Raw genomic sequence first — 16,430 nt, 5'->3', positions numbered from 1 at the left:
TGCAGAGCGTGGCTCGTCCGATCGTGAAGGCCAAATTGGACATAAACATCAAATTTTGCAACCAACCTGCAGACCGAGTCGCTTTCGTTGTCGCAAAGGTAGCGCGCTTTCTATTCTCTAATTCAATGTTTGTCCTTACGCTAACGCGTACAGGTCATAGCAAAAATTCGTTGGCTGGATAGATATGTCGATGCGTGGCCTGTTGAGATGTATAGAACCAGATCGTCGATGAGTCGCCGAGGGCAAAACAGACATCACAGCTGCTGTTAAGCCAGTCCTCTTCGCTGTAGGGGACCTTTCTATCTTGCCTTCGCTGCTTCGTCTGCTATTTCGCCGAGAGCTTGGTGATGACCGGGGTTCCTCCTGGTCAGAGATCACGCTCCAGTCCTCGCTAGGAGTTTTGCGGTGAGAGCCACGGGAGCTTCTGTGGGATCTGGAGAGAGAGCGATCCATCAACGACTGAGAAGGTTGGGGGAATTGCTCTTGGTCTGGAGATTCAACGTTCGGCTCGTCGTCTAGGGTTCGGTCTGCGGTCCGCTTGATCAAAGAACGTGCATAATCTAGGTCTCGATAAATAGCTTCTATAGCTGTCGCCACGCCGTTTTCCTGTAGGGCAGTGTTCATGAAAGATACCAATGGACAGGAGAGCAGCACTGACCGAACGAATTTGTTCCCCAATTATTCTTGCTCGATCAATTTGCTTGATATCAGTGGTGGCAGAGGTGAGTGCATCTGTCAAGGCCTCTACGGTAAGCTTGCGAACTCCGGTGCCAATCCCAAGAGCTTCAACTCGGTCAGCCCAGAAAAATTGATCTCCGAAGAAAGGCCTGATGATAGTTGGTTTTCCAGCTACAAAGTGTTGTTAGACATTATCCGGAAAGCGCCAAAGTCACGAACCTCTCAGACTAGCACCTGTTGTCCCGGCTCCACCATGGTGACAAACAGCATCAATTCGTTGGAACAGCCAGTCGTGAGGAATAGATGATATGGAATAGATCTGAGGAGGGAGAGGTTCTTTAGGTTCGGAAGCCTCTGCAGTCTTCGTGTGAAGTCGGTCGGACCACCCCTTGGAAAGAATGGCATAGACGCCACTTCGAACGACTGCCTCGATGACGCAACGTGTCATGGCCTGAGGGTCCGACACTACGATGCTTCCAAAGCCGATGTACACAACTTTCTTGCCTTGTGCATGGGCCGAGTCAATAAAGGGGAGGAGATCAGGAGGAGGCGTCCATTTCGTGGCGCTGACGTCGGCATCATCAAGGAACCAATTGCCTTGATTCTAAATGAGCACAAAATCCATGTAAATAGCATCGTTCCTTACCCGTAACATGAATCCATTCGGGCCAATCGAGAGGGGGTGGGACGAGAGTAGGGCTGAAATTATAAAGGAATGGAACTTTGTGAGGCTCTAATCGATCTAAGCTGGTATTGGGTAAGTGAAGCACATTCCGCCGCCAGCGGTTAACTTGTCCGGAAATTGCACGCCAAAACACTTGGTCAAACATGACATAAGTCTAGTTGATAGGATCAGTGGTTGCATGTTGCGCTGGAGTATCATACGCACCATGTAGTTATAGCTTCCCCCCATCTATTATATGTTAATGTCTGAATCGAGGAAGGTGCGCATCTACTGACCTTTCGATCCGGCACGGCGAAAGCATGAGGATAAGCTCTAGCTCAGAACATAAGCTCGCAACCTACACTCCTAATCACGGCGGCGCACCTTGTCCGAGTCCATGTCATCGTAAATGCGCGGAAGTAAGGGATCTGTAGTGCTTCTGCAATGTGGATGCCTCCCATGGCACTAGGACTCTCAACCAAGACGTCGGTTCCTTGACATGCTTCCCAGGAGGTCCTGAGCAAGTCGTCCAACCACCCACGGAACTGAGAAAAGCATGTAGCCCACGATTAATGTAGCCAGGTTGCGACGTTACCTTCAGGAGGCCTTCCTTGAGGAACGCAACTGTGAAGGTGCCGTTTTCCACACAGATCCTCATGAGCTCGGCTGGATCACCGCCAACAAATCCAAACTCGATGCCATGCTTTGATAAACACGATGACTGAGCTTTGTGAACTAAATTACAATTGTGACACTCACAGATTCGATCCAATCCTGGAATTCACCGTGTGTAGCGATCCGTACACGATGTCCATCTTGCATGAGGCCTTTGGCCAATGAGATATAAGGCTGAACGTCACCGCGCGAACCAATTGTTAGGAACGTGAAGTGCAAGGATTCCTTGGGCTTGAAAGTCAAAAAAGTGGAAGAGGTGGATGCAAACATGACAGCAGGCACAGATTCCGATAGCGTTTCTGAAGGTTCTGTGCACACTTCACTGTTCGTCGATGGCTTCGACTCAAACTCTTCCAGGACAAGAGCGTCGCGGTGTCCTTGACTGATGTTTGGCAAGTCTGGACCTGTGAGTCTTTGCCGAAGCTCTTCTATTTGCTGTTGCAGGATTGTCACAAAGGCTGTTCTGCGATCCTCGAAGCCAAACTCGAAAAACAGCTCTTCGTGACCCTTGATCACGACGACGAGACCGTGATGACCAAATCTCGAGGCTTTGGATGTCTCTACCGCAAGGATATCCCGGATGGGGAGAATCATCTGAAAGTTGTTAACTTAGATACGTGAAGCTTGTGAAGTCAAACTTACACGAGTCTTCGTCGACAGAGGACCGCTTGATTTGAAGCAGAAGTAGTTTGTCGAAACATAAAGCCGGCCATAAAGGGGAAGTAAACGGTATATGTATCCATAGAAATCTGCTCATAGTTAGTATAAGTCAATAACTTATAGCTGTTGCTTACATCCTAGGAGTGTCTCTTTCTCATCAAATGCGAAAGAGCTCCTGAACTTCTCTGTGAGGTTGTGGTCTACGACACGCTCTGGCACTTCCAAAATACTGTATCCGAGGTCATGTTGTGACGCCTCTGACTGAGTGGTCGATGAGAACATTTCACGGACTTCGCTCGTAGGTGAAGTTGTGATATCTGGGGGACCAATCGTCGTGCTTGAGGAAGAAGAGACAAGTGCTTTCCGCGGTGCTTTAAGCCAAGATGGTATGCCCATATTCCAGGCAGCATTTGATGTGCTTCTGGATAGTGGCAGAGGAAGTTCGGCCATCGATGTCGAGGGAGGGTATGTGTGGGTCGTAGGTGTGGGACCAGAACGTGAGGATGCGTTTGTCTGAGAGATAGATGCTACGGACCGAACGGGCTCCAAAGAGCCATCTCCGCCTGTCTCGATTGGAACGAAGGATGAACCCTCCCGTTTCGTGATATGCGTGAACTCATCTGTGCCCTCATTGGGAGTAGCTTCAAGTACACTGTTTTGCTTGCCGCTGGGAAGTGACTCGTGGAACGGTCTTAGCAATGAGGCCAATCTAAAGCCTGTAGAGTTCTTTGAGTCGTTTGCGGGCAAACTGCGAGCGCGATCGATGGCGGGAGAAACAGGCGTTGGTCGATTGGATGTTGTATCCAGGAGAGCATGTTCAACACTTGATAGTGTCCTATACGATCGAATCGCGTCCCTAATTTGATCAAGGGCCAAGGAAAGGTCGCTGAAGTACGCGAAGAAATAGGAATCCACAGCATACGGCTCTTCTTTGTCGATGACCTTGACCTCAATCGTTTCACTGAAGTCCATAGCCGAAGACTTGTCTGCATCAACCACAGCCGTATATGGTATTGCTATCTAGAACAAGGACTGGTTACGGCTAGGAGAATAAAATCGGTTTGAAGCGTACCTTAACTGTGTCACCCATGTTCTGCGCCTTAAAGATAACTCTCTTAATAGCCTTCACCCATTCATCACGACTAGGGATCGAATCGGCAGCTAAATGAATGCTCTTCTCGTTTGTGCGAATGCGTATCTCCTTCTCGCCAACTGGTTCGCAAGAAAGAGTATACCGAAGATCTATGATTCCGTTCACGAAGTAAGGGTCCTACAGCAATCTTCAATAGACGTCGAAGCCGAAGTTGAAAGGCACAAACCGAGGAGGACTGGTACCAGGACAATGCATCGTTCTTGAGGAGGAACCAATGCTTTGACCACCGCTTTGTTCGTGTCGCCTTCTTAAATAAAGCGCCTGATTTTAACACTTGGTCCTGGAATGGTCATGAGATAAGTGCCTATTAGTGGTATCCATCAGAATCGAACCTCTCGGGTAGGCATGTGCGCAAAGAAACAGATATGGGAATTCGTAAGGTACATATACCCTTGCAGCACTAAAGACATGTCAATGGAGAAATGTTGATACTCAGAGGCGCATGCACTTACAAACGGAACGAAGTAACCAACAGGGCATTTCTAGAAGCGGATCAGACGATAAAATATAATGTCAGATGATGCATACTCGCCTGTTAGAACTTCATGTATGCTATCCAACTCGAAGACTTCCCTGAGTTTCTCGGCAAGGCGGGCCCTTCGATGCAGTTTGACGGTAGCCATGCTTCCTGTGCAGCTGACGTTAACCCGTCGCGAGTAGTTTAGATGTTTCACGGATGCTGCTGATTGCGACATGATGTACGCAGGTCGTTGTGCCTCCTCCGGTCTCGGCGTTGCAGCCTCAAAATCATTCTCAGCGTCATCCTCCGAAGGGCCAGCACCTTCCTCGGTTTCTGACTCCTCGCGCGGCTGAACGGGCAGCTTGCCCTGTGTTTGTGACGCTGAAGGCAACTTGATTTCGGATCGCCGGAAACGTGCGACGGGGCGGTATATAGCATGGATGGACGAACTCATAGGCGTTTCTGGGTCATCTAGGGACGCATGTTTGGAAGAAGTTTCTTGAACACATTGTCTCTGGACGTACGAGCAACATCGTCATCACCATCGGAGTCCACCTGTCCGAGCTGTGCGCTCATTGGATCTGTCTCGTTGTCAGGATCTTCTGCCCATGGCAAGGCTTGGAGCGCTTGTATTAAAGTCTGGGTTCCTGCTCGCATCTTTTGTGCCACATTGAGATTAGTGCCTTTTGTCATATCACAATGAAACTCACAGAGCCAACGCCACGAAATGACTGAAGTAGCGGTCGGAGGGGGGTGTGAGTAGGCGAAGGAGGTTTGATAAAGGGAGAATCATCGCCCAAAGAGGATGTAGAAACTTTCAGGTTGGAGGGACCATCTGACGGGGACGCTGTGTGATGTATGTCAACTATGTTCTCTGAATGGGCGTTAGGGGTAATGTACCCTTGGACGAGTCAGCTGGGTTAGCCGACGGTCGGGTTCGACCCTGGCCGCTCATACTGAGCAAACCCTTGGTACCCTTGAAAGGCGAGGACGGCGACCGAGCTCTGGCAGGCACGCTCTTGCCGAGATCGACGGTCTTGAGGACAGCACGCTTAAAGCGTTGAGCTGACGAAGAGAGTGCACCATCATTGTCTTCTGTGTCCGAGCCCTTGTCCTCTAGGCCCATTCCTTGTGGGGAAGTGTCATGCGGCCCGGTTACAACAGGACCCCGCGCCAAAGGCTTCCACGACGTGAGCTTCGACATGTTTGGCAATGAGCTACTCGCGCAAATGCGAGGTGCACGCTCAAGAAGATGGCAACGACGACAAGGAGGATACGGACTGGAAGGGGTCAGGGACAGAAAACGTCGGTCACGGATTCTGCTGTGCCCCCCGCGGGCTGAGGGTGGTCTTTGAGGATAGTACGTACATTGTGCGTGGGAAGACGGGCACGCGGCAACCGTCATGTTCAATACAGAAAGGAAAGACATCCTCGAGGTGTAAACGTGCATAGCAGTGCGTAGCCCGTATCCTCTTCTTCTCTCGCCTCGTTTCGTTTTCCCTCTCTCTTCTCTGTTATATTCTTACGTCCATGATACGCCTTAGGGGAGAAGTGTGTGTTGGATTCGCGTCGCTCCTAAGGTATGTATCTCTGGTCTGTGCCTGATCGCGTGCACCTTGTTGACCTTTAACTACGAAAAGCTTGGTAGCAGTTCTGCTGCTGATCTTCCTCCATGTGAGCTCGGAACGTACTCCGCTATCACCATCAGGCTGACGGGTCGAAAGGTTGGCCAAATTAACACCTCTAGCGTGCCCCATAGCATCGCGATGGTATGCGTTCTTGCATATACGGTCTCCGAGCCTTAATACAACTGGTTTTCAAAGGTGACAGTGAATACCTCCGGTTATGGGTACGTGAGTTCTTCGTCTGCTCTGAGTACAATACTCAAGTTTCTTAGAACGGCCCTTGAAAACTCTTTCCAAGTCCCAATCCAAGGCCTTTATACCAACAACGCCACAGCCCCACTCCAGAACGCAACCGGACTCAGACCATTGTATGAGTTCGGCTTGTACTCATATTGTGGCTTTGTGAATAGCTCTCTTGGAACATGTACAAATCATACCGCGGCCAGGCCTTTTGAGCCCTACCTGGCCTTGAAAGCCGACATGATACTAAACTATACCCAGTTTACGGATGGCATCTTTTATTTGACCCCCACAATCTTCACAGATAGCTCTTACTTTGGGTCACATACCCATGCGGCGTACTACTTTCTTATAATAGGAGCAGTACTGGCGACTGTCTCTCTCGTGACGTAAGTCATCCTCAGCCACTTCTACTTGAACCTTTGATTAAGTCGCTTTAGCGGGGTCGTGCATCGTGGCTGGGCCTTCGTCCTTTCTTCCGTGACGTCCATCGTTGCTGCCATCTTTATCCTGATCGGAGCTGCCATATGGACTGCAGTCATTAAGAAAGCCGAAAATGTTAACACCTACTCCACATCCGCCGGCTTTCCTACAGGTATTGAGGTTGCTGCAGGGAAAGGTTTGGCTCTTGCGTGGGCAGCATTTGCTTGCCTCACAGTGTCCATAATACCCTATATGATCAGGTTAGATTTCAGTCCGACTCGGAGACCGTCGTCATGGCTGACATTTGACCCTAGCTGTTGCACATACCGCGGATGATTCCATAATGCAGCGCATCAAATGTTATTCATGAAATTTATTTACGGACTAAATGCTATATGACATTGGTCATAATGCTCGAGCTCGCCACGGAAACAAAGTACAATGTATCGACATTGACAATAGAGATTGTTAGCGTTGGCGCATTTCGCACCATGTAGTGTCCCTACTGAATGGGAAATCGCCCCACAACTTGCTGAAAATTGCCGCTGCTAGCATTCTCTAATAACCTAGAACATGCCCCTACGAGTCGCACCGTCACATTCTTTGATAACCTGATTGGCGCAGCGACAGGAATGAAAAAATTACTAGCCCACCGCGAGGGTCGAACTCGCAGCCTTCAGATCGCCTAGTCATAAGAGTCTGACGCTCTATCCGATTGAGCTAGGCGGGCAATATTCGATTACCATACATGTTATATAAAATACATGGCATGCCGATCGCTTCTGCTAATATTCTCTCCCTCAAGCATACACTGAGGCTTTTTCCAATTTATCAGGTCATAGTAACGTCCAGAGACAGAGATGCTCCTTTTCCGCTATGAGCCAAATGGATCAACAGGATTCTGGTAAGTGAGCTCGCGTGGAGTGCCAAGCAGCCAACGAAGCATGTACGTAGGTGCTGCTAAAGGCGAACGGTCACTGCGGTGAACACGGAATACGGAACGGACATCTTGGCTGCGCCTGCAGAACCATATGTTGCGCCGCAGCCTGAAGGTTAAGTCGGTAAAACGGCGATACTTCAGATCGATAGGAGCTGCGGATGGTAGCGCTTGACATGGGTGCGCCGAGACAACGTCGCTCGCAGCAGCCGTCGGGGCTGCGGCAGGCAGACGCAACTGACACAACCTACTGGCAGATATCAGGCCTGGGATGGATCATCTGGGATATCGGCAGGAGCGCAGTCTCGAGGCTGCGCAGAAGTGCAAAACACCATATGGCGCACAAGTGTGAGTGAGAAGATATAGGTTCAGAAAGACATAACATACGCTATATATACAGCATGTGTCTATATTAATAAAGGTCTTCTCGGGCGGCTCAGATGGATAAGCCTGCAAACTAAAATAAACCAGCACAGCATTTTGATATCGACACTCAAGAAACCGACAAGAAACATGCGAAGGCGTCTACATTGAGAAACGACGGCATTCTTCTTGGGGACTAGGGCGTCTTGATTAACGCTGAGATGAGTGCAATGCAAAGTCGTCACCATCAACCCGCTGCGGACAAGGAATAACTGAGTCAGTCAATCTGATACTAGGTTTGAACCCACATGCGGAGACTGCGGGGAGAGGCCGATGGCAGTCAGTACCTGAGATGAGATCATCATGTCTGTACGTCGACTATTTTACATTTCCTACTCTCAAAACACCTAAAGTCTGCTACCTTAATGCGAATTATGCGAAGTAACAACTTGAGCACCACAGGGAACATACGCATATGTCCCTGGGATGCTGTGAGGTGTGAGAGTGTGCCTGGCGTGTGTCTCGTTCAGGACAGTTCAGGACTCTCCAGGGGTAAAGGGGCGGCAAGAGCCGGTGGGCGGTGTGTGGGAAAGGTGGCTGACATAATGATGGATATAACCTGCGCTTGCGTGTCCGCAGCAACCAAACAGGTTTCATTCCAGCCCCACCCATCGGCCTCTGCGCTCAGGATCGCAGCACTTCCTCCTCCTCGTCCAGCATCTTATAAGCCCTCCGCAGTGACTATACCGCAATGTCTGACTCAACGGAACCTCTCTTCGCTCCTTTTGAGCCTTTCGGTCAGGAGTACTCCAAACAACACCAACAAGGCCTCGACTTTGCGTCGTTTCACTCGCCTTCAGACATCCTCGCGCCCCATCCAGATCTCTTCGAATTAGAACTTGACTCCAGCCTTGCTGCCTTCAACGAAGTCCAGCTCCAGCTTCTCACAGTTGACTCAAACGACGCGTTCTCCTTCCTCAGATCCGACACTCCCACCTGTGGCCCCCCCTCCACTATCACACAGTCGTCTGAATCGGCGTACGAATCTCTCTCGTCGCATTCCGAGTCCTTCTATAACTACAGCGACTCCTACGCTGCATCCAATTGCTCATTCCCCCTTGACTTGGAAATGGACTTCCAGCGAATCCGTGTCCAAAGTGGTCGCTCTGACTACGGTGGAGTTGCTGCGGCACAGCCACCCTCCGCTGCCTTAACTGTGGACCCCAGCTCTTTCAATGCCCTTCCCACAAGCCCACGCAACTCCACTCCCGCCGCGGACAATGCTTATAAGCGCAACAGCTTCTCCGACTATGGAGGTGCCCGCATCCCCCCTGTCCCCAAGTCATCATCCGCGGAGTATTATGGGCTCAACTACGAAGTCAGAGCTCGGGATGCTACCCCGTCATCCACGGTTTCACAGCTCCCGTCTGCGGCTGCTCCGCAAGCGCGTTCCGTCCGAGATGCTGAGGAACACTCCTCTGAAGACCTTCGCAAGAGGTACAAGTGCCCCTCGTGCCCTCGATGTGAATATTTTTTTTTCCTTGCGTACATCTTATATATCACTCATGCTCTCCAATAGCTTTCGCTCGCGCCTACAACTTGAAAACACACATGGCCACCCATGACCCCAACAGGCTTAAGCCTCATGTTTGCCCTCACCGCTCCTGCGGCCGTTCTTTCAGCCGCAAGCATGATCTTGGTCGCCATCTCGTCAGCATCCACCGCGACGAGTCCATCACCTCCACCCACTCTGCCAAATCCGTTGGTGTCGAGAAGAGTCTTCGTGGTTGGTGCGACAATTGTGGCAAGGGATGGATTGGGAAGCCTGCCGAGTGCGCCTGTGTTGCTGAGGTTAAGTAATCCTCCAATGCCTGTGTGAGAATGAATTATATGAGTAAGTGGCATCTTTGTTTGTCTGCCTACTTTACTCACATGCTTCTAGACTTTGGGGCGAATATCTCGCTAATCACGCCGCGCAGCTGGAGGTCATATCGTCGACATTTGTCACCTATGGCGTGGTGACCTTCCGTCTATGCGCTCTTCTTTCATTCGATGTGTTATGTTCCGTACCGTTTGGCCAGAGTCGCGCAAACCCAGAGACGGGCATGATCTCGAGAATGATTTTAACGTTTCCTTCCACTGGCTTCCCGGTGTTCTGACAATTAGCTACGTTTCCTATTGTTAACGTATGTGTATTTTCCTTATTACGGCCATGTTTTGCTCCACGTACTTTGGACTTATTTATCTCTCCAAATTATACATTGAACCAATATTCAAGAATTCCAGGAACCGAATATACACGCTTTGGTTTGACATACTTGTTGAGTGATCTCAGTTTGGGCCCGATTTGTTTGCACATTATTAAGGACGTAGCATTTACGCAGTTGGCAAGTATGTGGTACATTCAGTCTGGTACAGTATAAGTTTGACGCGTAGTTGCTCCCGAATCTCCGTTAACTCGAATGAAAGATTAATGACACCTGCCAATCATGTAGGAAGTCATCGGTTAATTATGCACCGCTCTGTGAGTACTTCGTGGCAATCCTTAATCGTGGACAATATTAATGATATTGATGTATAATTCCTCAGCATTTGCATCTATACGCCATAGGCATATTGATGGAAGTTTTGTTGCAGGGGATGACGATTCAGAGCTCGGCGACGAGCTAGTGTCCGTCTCCAGCTCATAATGGTGTGTCTGCCTATGACATACGTTACGTACGTGATGGAATGCTGAAGGAATCTACGTCAGGATACTTACTTATGTCGAAGGCCGTCATAGCTGACGCCATGCTGAGATGAGCTCAGGGGTTACGTCCTATGCCAGTGAGATGGTATATAAGAAAACAGGGGAGACGATGAAAGATCGTTTTACTAAAAATCCTCAGATCCAAACCACGTATAGCCTCCATGACGCCTACAAGCAAGATCGCCGACCTCGAACGGGATATTCAAGAGCCCAGGACGGGTCCTAGTCTTACAACGGATTCGGGTCAAAAGGTGTCAAACACCGACACATGGTGCGTGTTGTTCTCTCTATTCCCCTGCTCAATCAATCAATCATTTTTGTACAGGTTGAAGGTAGCAAATGATAAGCAGGGCGGTCCCGCGTTGCTAGAAGATCAGCATGGTCGTGAAAAGATACATCGCTTCGACCATGAGCGCATTCCAGAGCGTGTCGTCCATGCGCGCGGAGCTGGTGCGCACGGATATTTCAAGCCTTTCAACGATGCGGCAGCCAAGTACACATTTGCCCCTGTCTTGACCGACCCCGCTCGAACGACACCTGTGTTCATACGATTCAGCACGGTACAAGGCTCGCGCGGCAGCGCTGTAAGTAGTCAACAACAGTCATGTATAGATCACGTTTGCTCACTTTTCACGTAGGACACAGTCCGTGATGTGCGCGGTTTTGCCGTTAAGTTCTACACAGAGGAAGGGAATTGGGACATTGTCGGCAACGATATCCCGGTGTTCTTCATTCAGGATGCCATCAAGTTCCCTGATTTTGTCCACGCGGTGAAGCCTGAGCCGCACAACGAGGTACCTCAAGGGCAAAGTGCTCACAATAACTTCTGGGATTTCGTGGGTTTACAACCAGAGGGTCAGTGCTATTGTTGGATATGCACAACGCCAGGCTAATGTACGGCCACAGCTACCCACATGGTGATGTGGGTGATGTCAGACCGAGGCATACCTCGATCTTTTCGCATGATGCAAGGCTTCGGTGTGAACACTTACACCCTGCAGAACGCGAAAGGCGAACGTCATTTCGTCAAATTCCACTTCGTTCCGGAGCTTGGCGTCCACAGTTTGGTGTGGGATGAGGCTCTGAAAATCTGCGGTCAAGACCCTGACTTCCACCGTAAAGACCTCCATGAGGCGATTGACAATGGGGTGTATCCTAAGTGGACGATGAGGATCCAGGTTATTCCCGAGGCCGACGAGCACAAGTTCGACTTCGACATTTTAGATGCAACCAAGATATGGCCAGAGGAGCTCGTTCCGCTTATCGACGTTGGCGAACTTGTTCTCAATAGGACAGTGGACGAATTTTTTACGGAGACGGAGCAGGTTGCGTTTTGCACCTCTCACATCGTACCCGGCATCGGATTCAGCGACGACCCGCTTCTCCAAGGGCGCAATTTCTCGTATTTTGACACCCAGATTACTCGTCTAGGCATCAACTGGGAAGAGGTTGGTCTCGTCCTCTACTGCATAGTTGTCATGTCACTCACAGTTAATCTGACAGCTTCCGATAAATCGTCCTGTCTGTCCCGTCATGAACAATCAACGCGATGGTGCTATGAGACATCGAATTGTCAAGGGTGACATCAATTACTGGCCGAATCGAAAGGATTTTAACCGACCTGTCCCGCCTCAGGAAGGGGGCTATCTTGAGTAGGTAGTGTAGTCCACTCGATGGTATTTACTAATCATCTTCCTTCAGGTATGCTCAAAAGGTCGAGGGGATCAAGCAGCGCGCTCGCGGCCCAAAGTTCCAGGAACATTACTCACAGGCCCAGCTTTTCTATAACTCCCTCGCCCCTCACGAACAAACCCATCTTATGAATGCGATCGGGTTCGAACTCAGTCATTGTGATGACCCCGTGGTCTACAAGTCGTACATGGACGTCCTCCAGAACGTCGACATGGATCTAGCCAAGAGTATCGCTCTGAAGGTTGACGGAAAATTGCCAGAGAAGACTCATCGCCCGAACCATGGTCGTACCAGCCATGGCCTTTCACAAGGCGACTTCGCGCCGAAGAACCCGACCATCGCGTCGCGGCGTATCGCGATCCTTATTGCCGATGGGTTCGACGCAGCTGAAGTGAAGGCTGTGAAGACGGCCCTGACGAAAGCGAAGGCGCTCTGCTTCATTATCGGTCCTCGGCGTAACGAAATTAAACCTGCGCAAGACATTGGCGAGAAAATTATTGCCGATCATCATTTCGAAGGTCAGCGCTCGACGCTCTTCGATGCCATCTACATTCCCTCGGGGGCAGAGCACATCAAAACATTGTCGAAGAATGGTCGGGTGGTGCATTGGGTACGGGAGGCATTTGGGCACCTAAAGCCTATCGCTGCTGTTGGTGAAGGTACGCTTCGTACAGCACGTCCATATAACTTATTAACGCAATTTCCCTTCTAGCTGTCAACTTCCTCCGCGATGTGGTTCGCCTCCCTAATGTCAAGCTTTTTGCACCCTCTACGGGAGAAGGCGAAGTCGTATCTGATTACGGGGTCGTGACAACTGGGCAATATAGCGCGCCCACCGAAGTTGCGGCAGCCTTCAGCATGGCTAAGCAAGACCACAGCTTCGTGGGGAACTTCGCGCAGAACATTAGTAGGCATCGTATTTGGGAACGCGAGCAGGATGGGCTCACCGAGATGGTTGCGTACTAATGATCCTACTCACATGCTTCTGATTATGTGTACTTGTATCGTTAGCTTATGTTCATCCAAATGTAAAATGCCCATGTAATTCGCCATTTTGTTGCAATCATTATAGTACGCGCATATATCATTGAGCTTTAGAGTGGCCATGGAAATGGACCTCAAGAGCTTTATCTCGTGATGTCGGCACCACAGTAAGTGGGTTGCAACTTGAACGTTTGAACGATGCAACTGCTAGAACCAAGTTAGACCTAACCTTAAGTTTCAGCCTGAAAAGGCTCGATACTCGTACGTACTCAAGTGCGATCCGCGTCGCAGACTCATTACTGTCGCGTCACGTCACTCTTTCTCTGCTCACCGTTTCTTGGACAGTGGGCCTTCGACGTGCTCAGTATGGACGTCAACGACCTTCACCCGCCAGATGACTACAGCCACAGGTTCTTCATCTGGCATGAATGGATCCAGGTATGACATTGTCAATGAGCTTTGATCCTCCTCTCCACACACGCATTTGCATGTCTAGGCCAATGGACCGCTCACCAGTGAGAATGTCTTCGAATACTTCACAACTTCCATGTTCTACGACAAGCAAAGCAATAACCAAGTCCTTCGCATGCAGACGATGCATACCGGGCAACCCATACTAAACGAAGCAGAGGAACTCAAGTACGCAATCCCACCTAACGAAATAACCCCTAACAACGGATGTTCTTGCTATGCCACAATAGGCGCTTCACTGGTGTTGAGTTTGCTGTCACATATGCCCAGCCACCTTCCCTGTTTATCATTCACAAACGCGATCGTTTGTCCCCAGAAGAAGGTATTTGTTCGTGATCCTGTACCTTGTCTCCGTTTCTGACCCTGCGGTCACTCCAGTCCGCCCCTTAGCAGCATACTTCGTGGTTAACAACCGTATATACCAGTCTCCCGACTTGTACACCATTTTATCCAACAGACTGGTAACCTTCTCTGTGCATACAGCGAACCCCCTGCTCACACCTGTGGCCATAGCTCACCTCCCTTACCTCTCTCCAAACCTCCATGGATATCCTCCGCTCAAAACGTCCAGAATATACCCCAAGGACGGGATTTGTTTGGCCGATTATAGACCCTGCGCTCGTTGACGATGCAAAGAAGAAGCATGATCCTCGCCCCACTGACAGCCAGCCAGCGTCCGCCATGGTGCCAGATACCCAAACATCTGCTTTAACGGCCGCATCTACTACCCAAGAACCTGCCGTACCTACTAAGAAGCAACAGAACAGCATGCTAATGTTCAATGCGATGCGGACCACCGCGGCGCATCCCACTCTGTCGTTTGCGTCTCGTTTAGCCGGGACGATTGGTGACGACACTCTTGCCTCAGAGCGAATGTCTACGGCTCCAGATACTCGTGCGTCCGCAGCGCCTACACCTGGGACCCGAGGTGTTTCGCCACGCGATGCGTCTACCGCTCCTACTCCACAGGACCCGTCTGCCGCCAAAACTGTTTCAGGAAAAAGAAAACGAAAAAGTAAGTTTTGCTCATTTGCCTGTCGAAAAATAGGGGGACGATTGCTTTCTCGACAGGAACGTCTCTGGCTCCTGCACCAAGCTAACGAGCTGGTCTAAAATACAAGCACATAGCCGTTGTTGAGAACTCAGGGCGAACCCTTTCCAACGTTGTCGACGGAAGTGATGCGCTTTATTCTCAGCGGTCCATACAGCTGAGGCAAGAAGGACGTGCTTGGAAAGATCGACCTCATTGCTAGTCACGTCACTGAACTTCAACACCGCACACGCTCATTCTGTAAAGCAATACCAGGTCGCTTACGAAAAGGAAGGAGTCGTCAAGCATTTGAGCTCTTCCATACCGTTCCTGTCAGATTTATATCTGGGTGCTCACTATGCCCGTCACAATGACACGGATTACAGGCTGATAACAAACAAATGATTATAGCCGAGACTTCCTCCTCGAGCTGAACATTCATCGTATCACGCCTAACCTGCCTGTGAGCCAGCCTAGCGACGTTCCAAGTGAGCCACTCCGTTGGCCAAGAACCGCGCCGCTACTCAGCGAAAGTGGGTTTGCTGACGCATATGATTCTTGTCTTGCCTTTGCTGCCGCTTGAACTATGCCAGACAAGATATGTCAGATGTAAGAGTCGCCTGTTCGGAGGAATACAAGAGAGAAGCCACGCCCACAGCTCAAACCGATTGTATAGGCGTGCGAGCTGACGGTCTAATGACGCACCAGAATTATGAATTTCTTCCACACTTGTTTCTAATACAAGACCACCTTGGATGATTTCAGAAAGGATGTGATGGGCCTTGATTATATTAGTCCTGCATCATCGGTGCGATAGAAGTTAAGGGTGTTTTACCTCGTCAAAGTGGAAAACCAAGTCGAGTTCACAGACGTTCTCGAATGCGCGGTCGAGAGACTCAACGAAGACCTACAGAAAACCGATAAAAGTCAATAACAGACAGGAATTGGCGAATCTCCGAGAGCAAGATGACACACCTGAATCAGGTCCAAAATCCCAAGCTCACTCTCCGCACCATCGACAACAAAGACGAAGTAGAGCGTTGCGTAATTGCGGTACACGACGCGCCATCGTTCATAATCAGATCGGGGCATGGATGCATCGTTGACGCTGCCCTTTGGTGCCAGATGTGCCTCAAGCTCGGGTGCATCGAGGAAGTTACACAGGCCCGCGGGTCGTGCAGAGATGAGCGCGAAAATCTTCTGAACAAGCGTCTGTGCGGACTGCTGTACGGGCGTATAGAACTCCGTCAGTCGTGGCACACCGGAGGTGTTAACTGTGCTTTGAAAGGACGTGAGGGCCTGTACAAAGACCATCCAAGGAGAACTGACATATAAGCACGGCATGGATCATGACTTTAGTGACGCCGTAGCTGTGGGATATAGCGTTGTACGCGAGACGTTGCGTTATGCTTCTCAAACAAATACAGAGCGGCGGGCCTTGTCAAGTGAATATCTCCAATGGTCTCAAGTGAAGTTAGAGGGTAAGTTAGAGGGCAGACTTTGAGGAAACCCTGGAATCGTTGTAGTAATGGTGATGATCATGCGCTCTTCGCTCTAATGATGCCGGAGCATCTACAAAGTTGAATTACCGTATATCTCTCTGACTATATAAGCTCAGAAACAACC

General features: G+C 50.0%; 6 protein-coding genes and 1 non-coding gene across 7 annotated transcripts; 4 read left to right on the top strand and 3 right to left on the bottom strand.

Annotated features, from left to right (window-relative positions):
- Positions 1-135: 135 nt before the first annotated feature.
- Positions 136-5,569, bottom strand: CONPUDRAFT_141007 (glycosyltransferase family 1 protein; the record flags this gene model as incomplete). The annotated part of the gene is made up of 19 exons (XM_007765076.1): positions 5,191-5,569; positions 5,001-5,137; positions 4,815-4,947; positions 4,363-4,761; positions 4,283-4,312; positions 4,163-4,230; positions 3,997-4,110; positions 3,750-3,947; positions 2,812-3,697; positions 2,660-2,766; positions 2,102-2,611; positions 1,938-2,045; positions 1,727-1,887; positions 1,639-1,675; positions 1,568-1,591; positions 1,325-1,517; positions 898-1,275; positions 659-849; positions 136-606 (listed from the first exon to the last, which is right to left on the bottom strand). Exons 1-19 carry the CDS (start codon positions 5,492-5,494, stop codon positions 136-138), a joined length of 4,449 nt encoding a protein of 1,482 aa, XP_007763266.1. The 5' UTR covers positions 5,495-5,569.
- A 169-nt stretch (positions 5,570-5,738) lies between these two features.
- On the top strand, positions 5,739-7,099 carry CONPUDRAFT_114785 (uncharacterized protein). The gene is made up of 7 exons (XM_007765074.1): positions 5,739-5,870; positions 5,931-5,964; positions 6,015-6,059; positions 6,114-6,139; positions 6,188-6,544; positions 6,596-6,838; positions 6,893-7,099. The coding sequence occupies exons 1-7, from the start codon at positions 5,821-5,823 to the stop codon at positions 6,912-6,914; spliced, it is 777 nt and encodes a 258-aa protein (XP_007763264.1). The 5' UTR covers positions 5,739-5,820; the 3' UTR covers positions 6,915-7,099.
- A 125-nt stretch (positions 7,100-7,224) lies between these two features.
- CONPUDRAFT_t2 lies at positions 7,225-7,308 on the bottom strand. The gene has a single exon. It is a non-coding gene; the product is annotated as a tRNA-Lys (tRNA).
- Positions 7,309-8,547: 1,239 nt separating this feature from the next.
- CONPUDRAFT_114784 (uncharacterized protein) lies at positions 8,548-10,192 on the top strand. The gene is made up of 3 exons (XM_007765073.1): positions 8,548-9,401; positions 9,458-9,772; positions 9,821-10,192. The coding sequence occupies exons 1-2, from the start codon at positions 8,630-8,632 to the stop codon at positions 9,736-9,738; spliced, it is 1,053 nt and encodes a 350-aa protein (XP_007763263.1). The 5' UTR covers positions 8,548-8,629; the 3' UTR covers positions 9,739-9,772; positions 9,821-10,192.
- A 373-nt stretch (positions 10,193-10,565) lies between these two features.
- Positions 10,566-13,285, top strand: CONPUDRAFT_133881 (catalase-domain-containing protein; the record flags this gene model as incomplete). The annotated part of the gene is made up of 8 exons (XM_007765072.1): positions 10,566-10,596; positions 10,651-10,898; positions 10,953-11,211; positions 11,266-11,482; positions 11,534-12,075; positions 12,131-12,279; positions 12,329-12,978; positions 13,032-13,285. Exons 2-8 carry the CDS (start codon positions 10,789-10,791, stop codon positions 13,283-13,285), a joined length of 2,181 nt encoding a protein of 726 aa, XP_007763262.1. The 5' UTR covers positions 10,566-10,596; positions 10,651-10,788.
- A 384-nt stretch (positions 13,286-13,669) lies between these two features.
- Positions 13,670-14,874, top strand: CONPUDRAFT_86423 (MED6-domain-containing protein; the record flags this gene model as incomplete). The annotated part of the gene is made up of 6 exons (XM_007765052.1): positions 13,670-13,741; positions 13,800-13,942; positions 14,005-14,096; positions 14,153-14,235; positions 14,288-14,789; positions 14,846-14,874. 6 exons carry the CDS (start codon positions 13,670-13,672, stop codon positions 14,872-14,874), a joined length of 921 nt encoding a protein of 306 aa, XP_007763242.1.
- Positions 14,875-15,242: 368 nt separating this feature from the next.
- Positions 15,243-16,155, bottom strand: CONPUDRAFT_44675 (Adaptor protein complex sigma subunit; the record flags this gene model as incomplete). Its single annotated transcript, XM_007764268.1, has 5 exons — positions 15,243-15,388; positions 15,510-15,585; positions 15,640-15,711; positions 15,780-16,078; positions 16,134-16,155. 5 exons carry the CDS (start codon positions 16,153-16,155, stop codon positions 15,243-15,245), a joined length of 615 nt encoding a protein of 204 aa, XP_007762458.1.
- Positions 16,156-16,430: the final 275 nt, after the last annotated feature.

This window comes from Coniophora puteana (assembly GCF_000271625.1).
Source record: "Coniophora puteana RWD-64-598 SS2 unplaced genomic scaffold CONPUscaffold_1, whole genome shotgun sequence".
In the NCBI taxonomy this organism is placed as follows: Eukaryota; Fungi; Basidiomycota; class Agaricomycetes; order Boletales; family Coniophoraceae; genus Coniophora; species Coniophora puteana.
The sequence above is the reverse complement of the archived record's forward strand: the minus strand, read 5'-3'. Positions and strand labels throughout refer to the sequence as shown.

Coding starts and splice junctions, on each gene's coding strand:
- CONPUDRAFT_114785 (XM_007765074.1), top strand. CDS start 5,821: ATGATACGCCTTAGGGGAGAAGTGTGTGTTGGATTCGCGTCGCTCCTA. Junction 5,965..6,014: donor TGCTGCTGATCTTCCTCCAT/GTGAGCTCGGAA, acceptor ACGGGTCGAAAG/GTTGGCCAAATTAACACCTC. Junction 6,545..6,595: donor GCGACTGTCTCTCTCGTGAC/GTAAGTCATCCT, acceptor AAGTCGCTTTAG/CGGGGTCGTGCATCGTGGCT.
- CONPUDRAFT_114784 (XM_007765073.1), top strand. CDS start 8,630: ATGTCTGACTCAACGGAACCTCTCTTCGCTCCTTTTGAGCCTTTCGGT. Junction 9,402..9,457: donor GTGCCCCTCGTGCCCTCGAT/GTGAATATTTTT, acceptor GCTCTCCAATAG/CTTTCGCTCGCGCCTACAAC.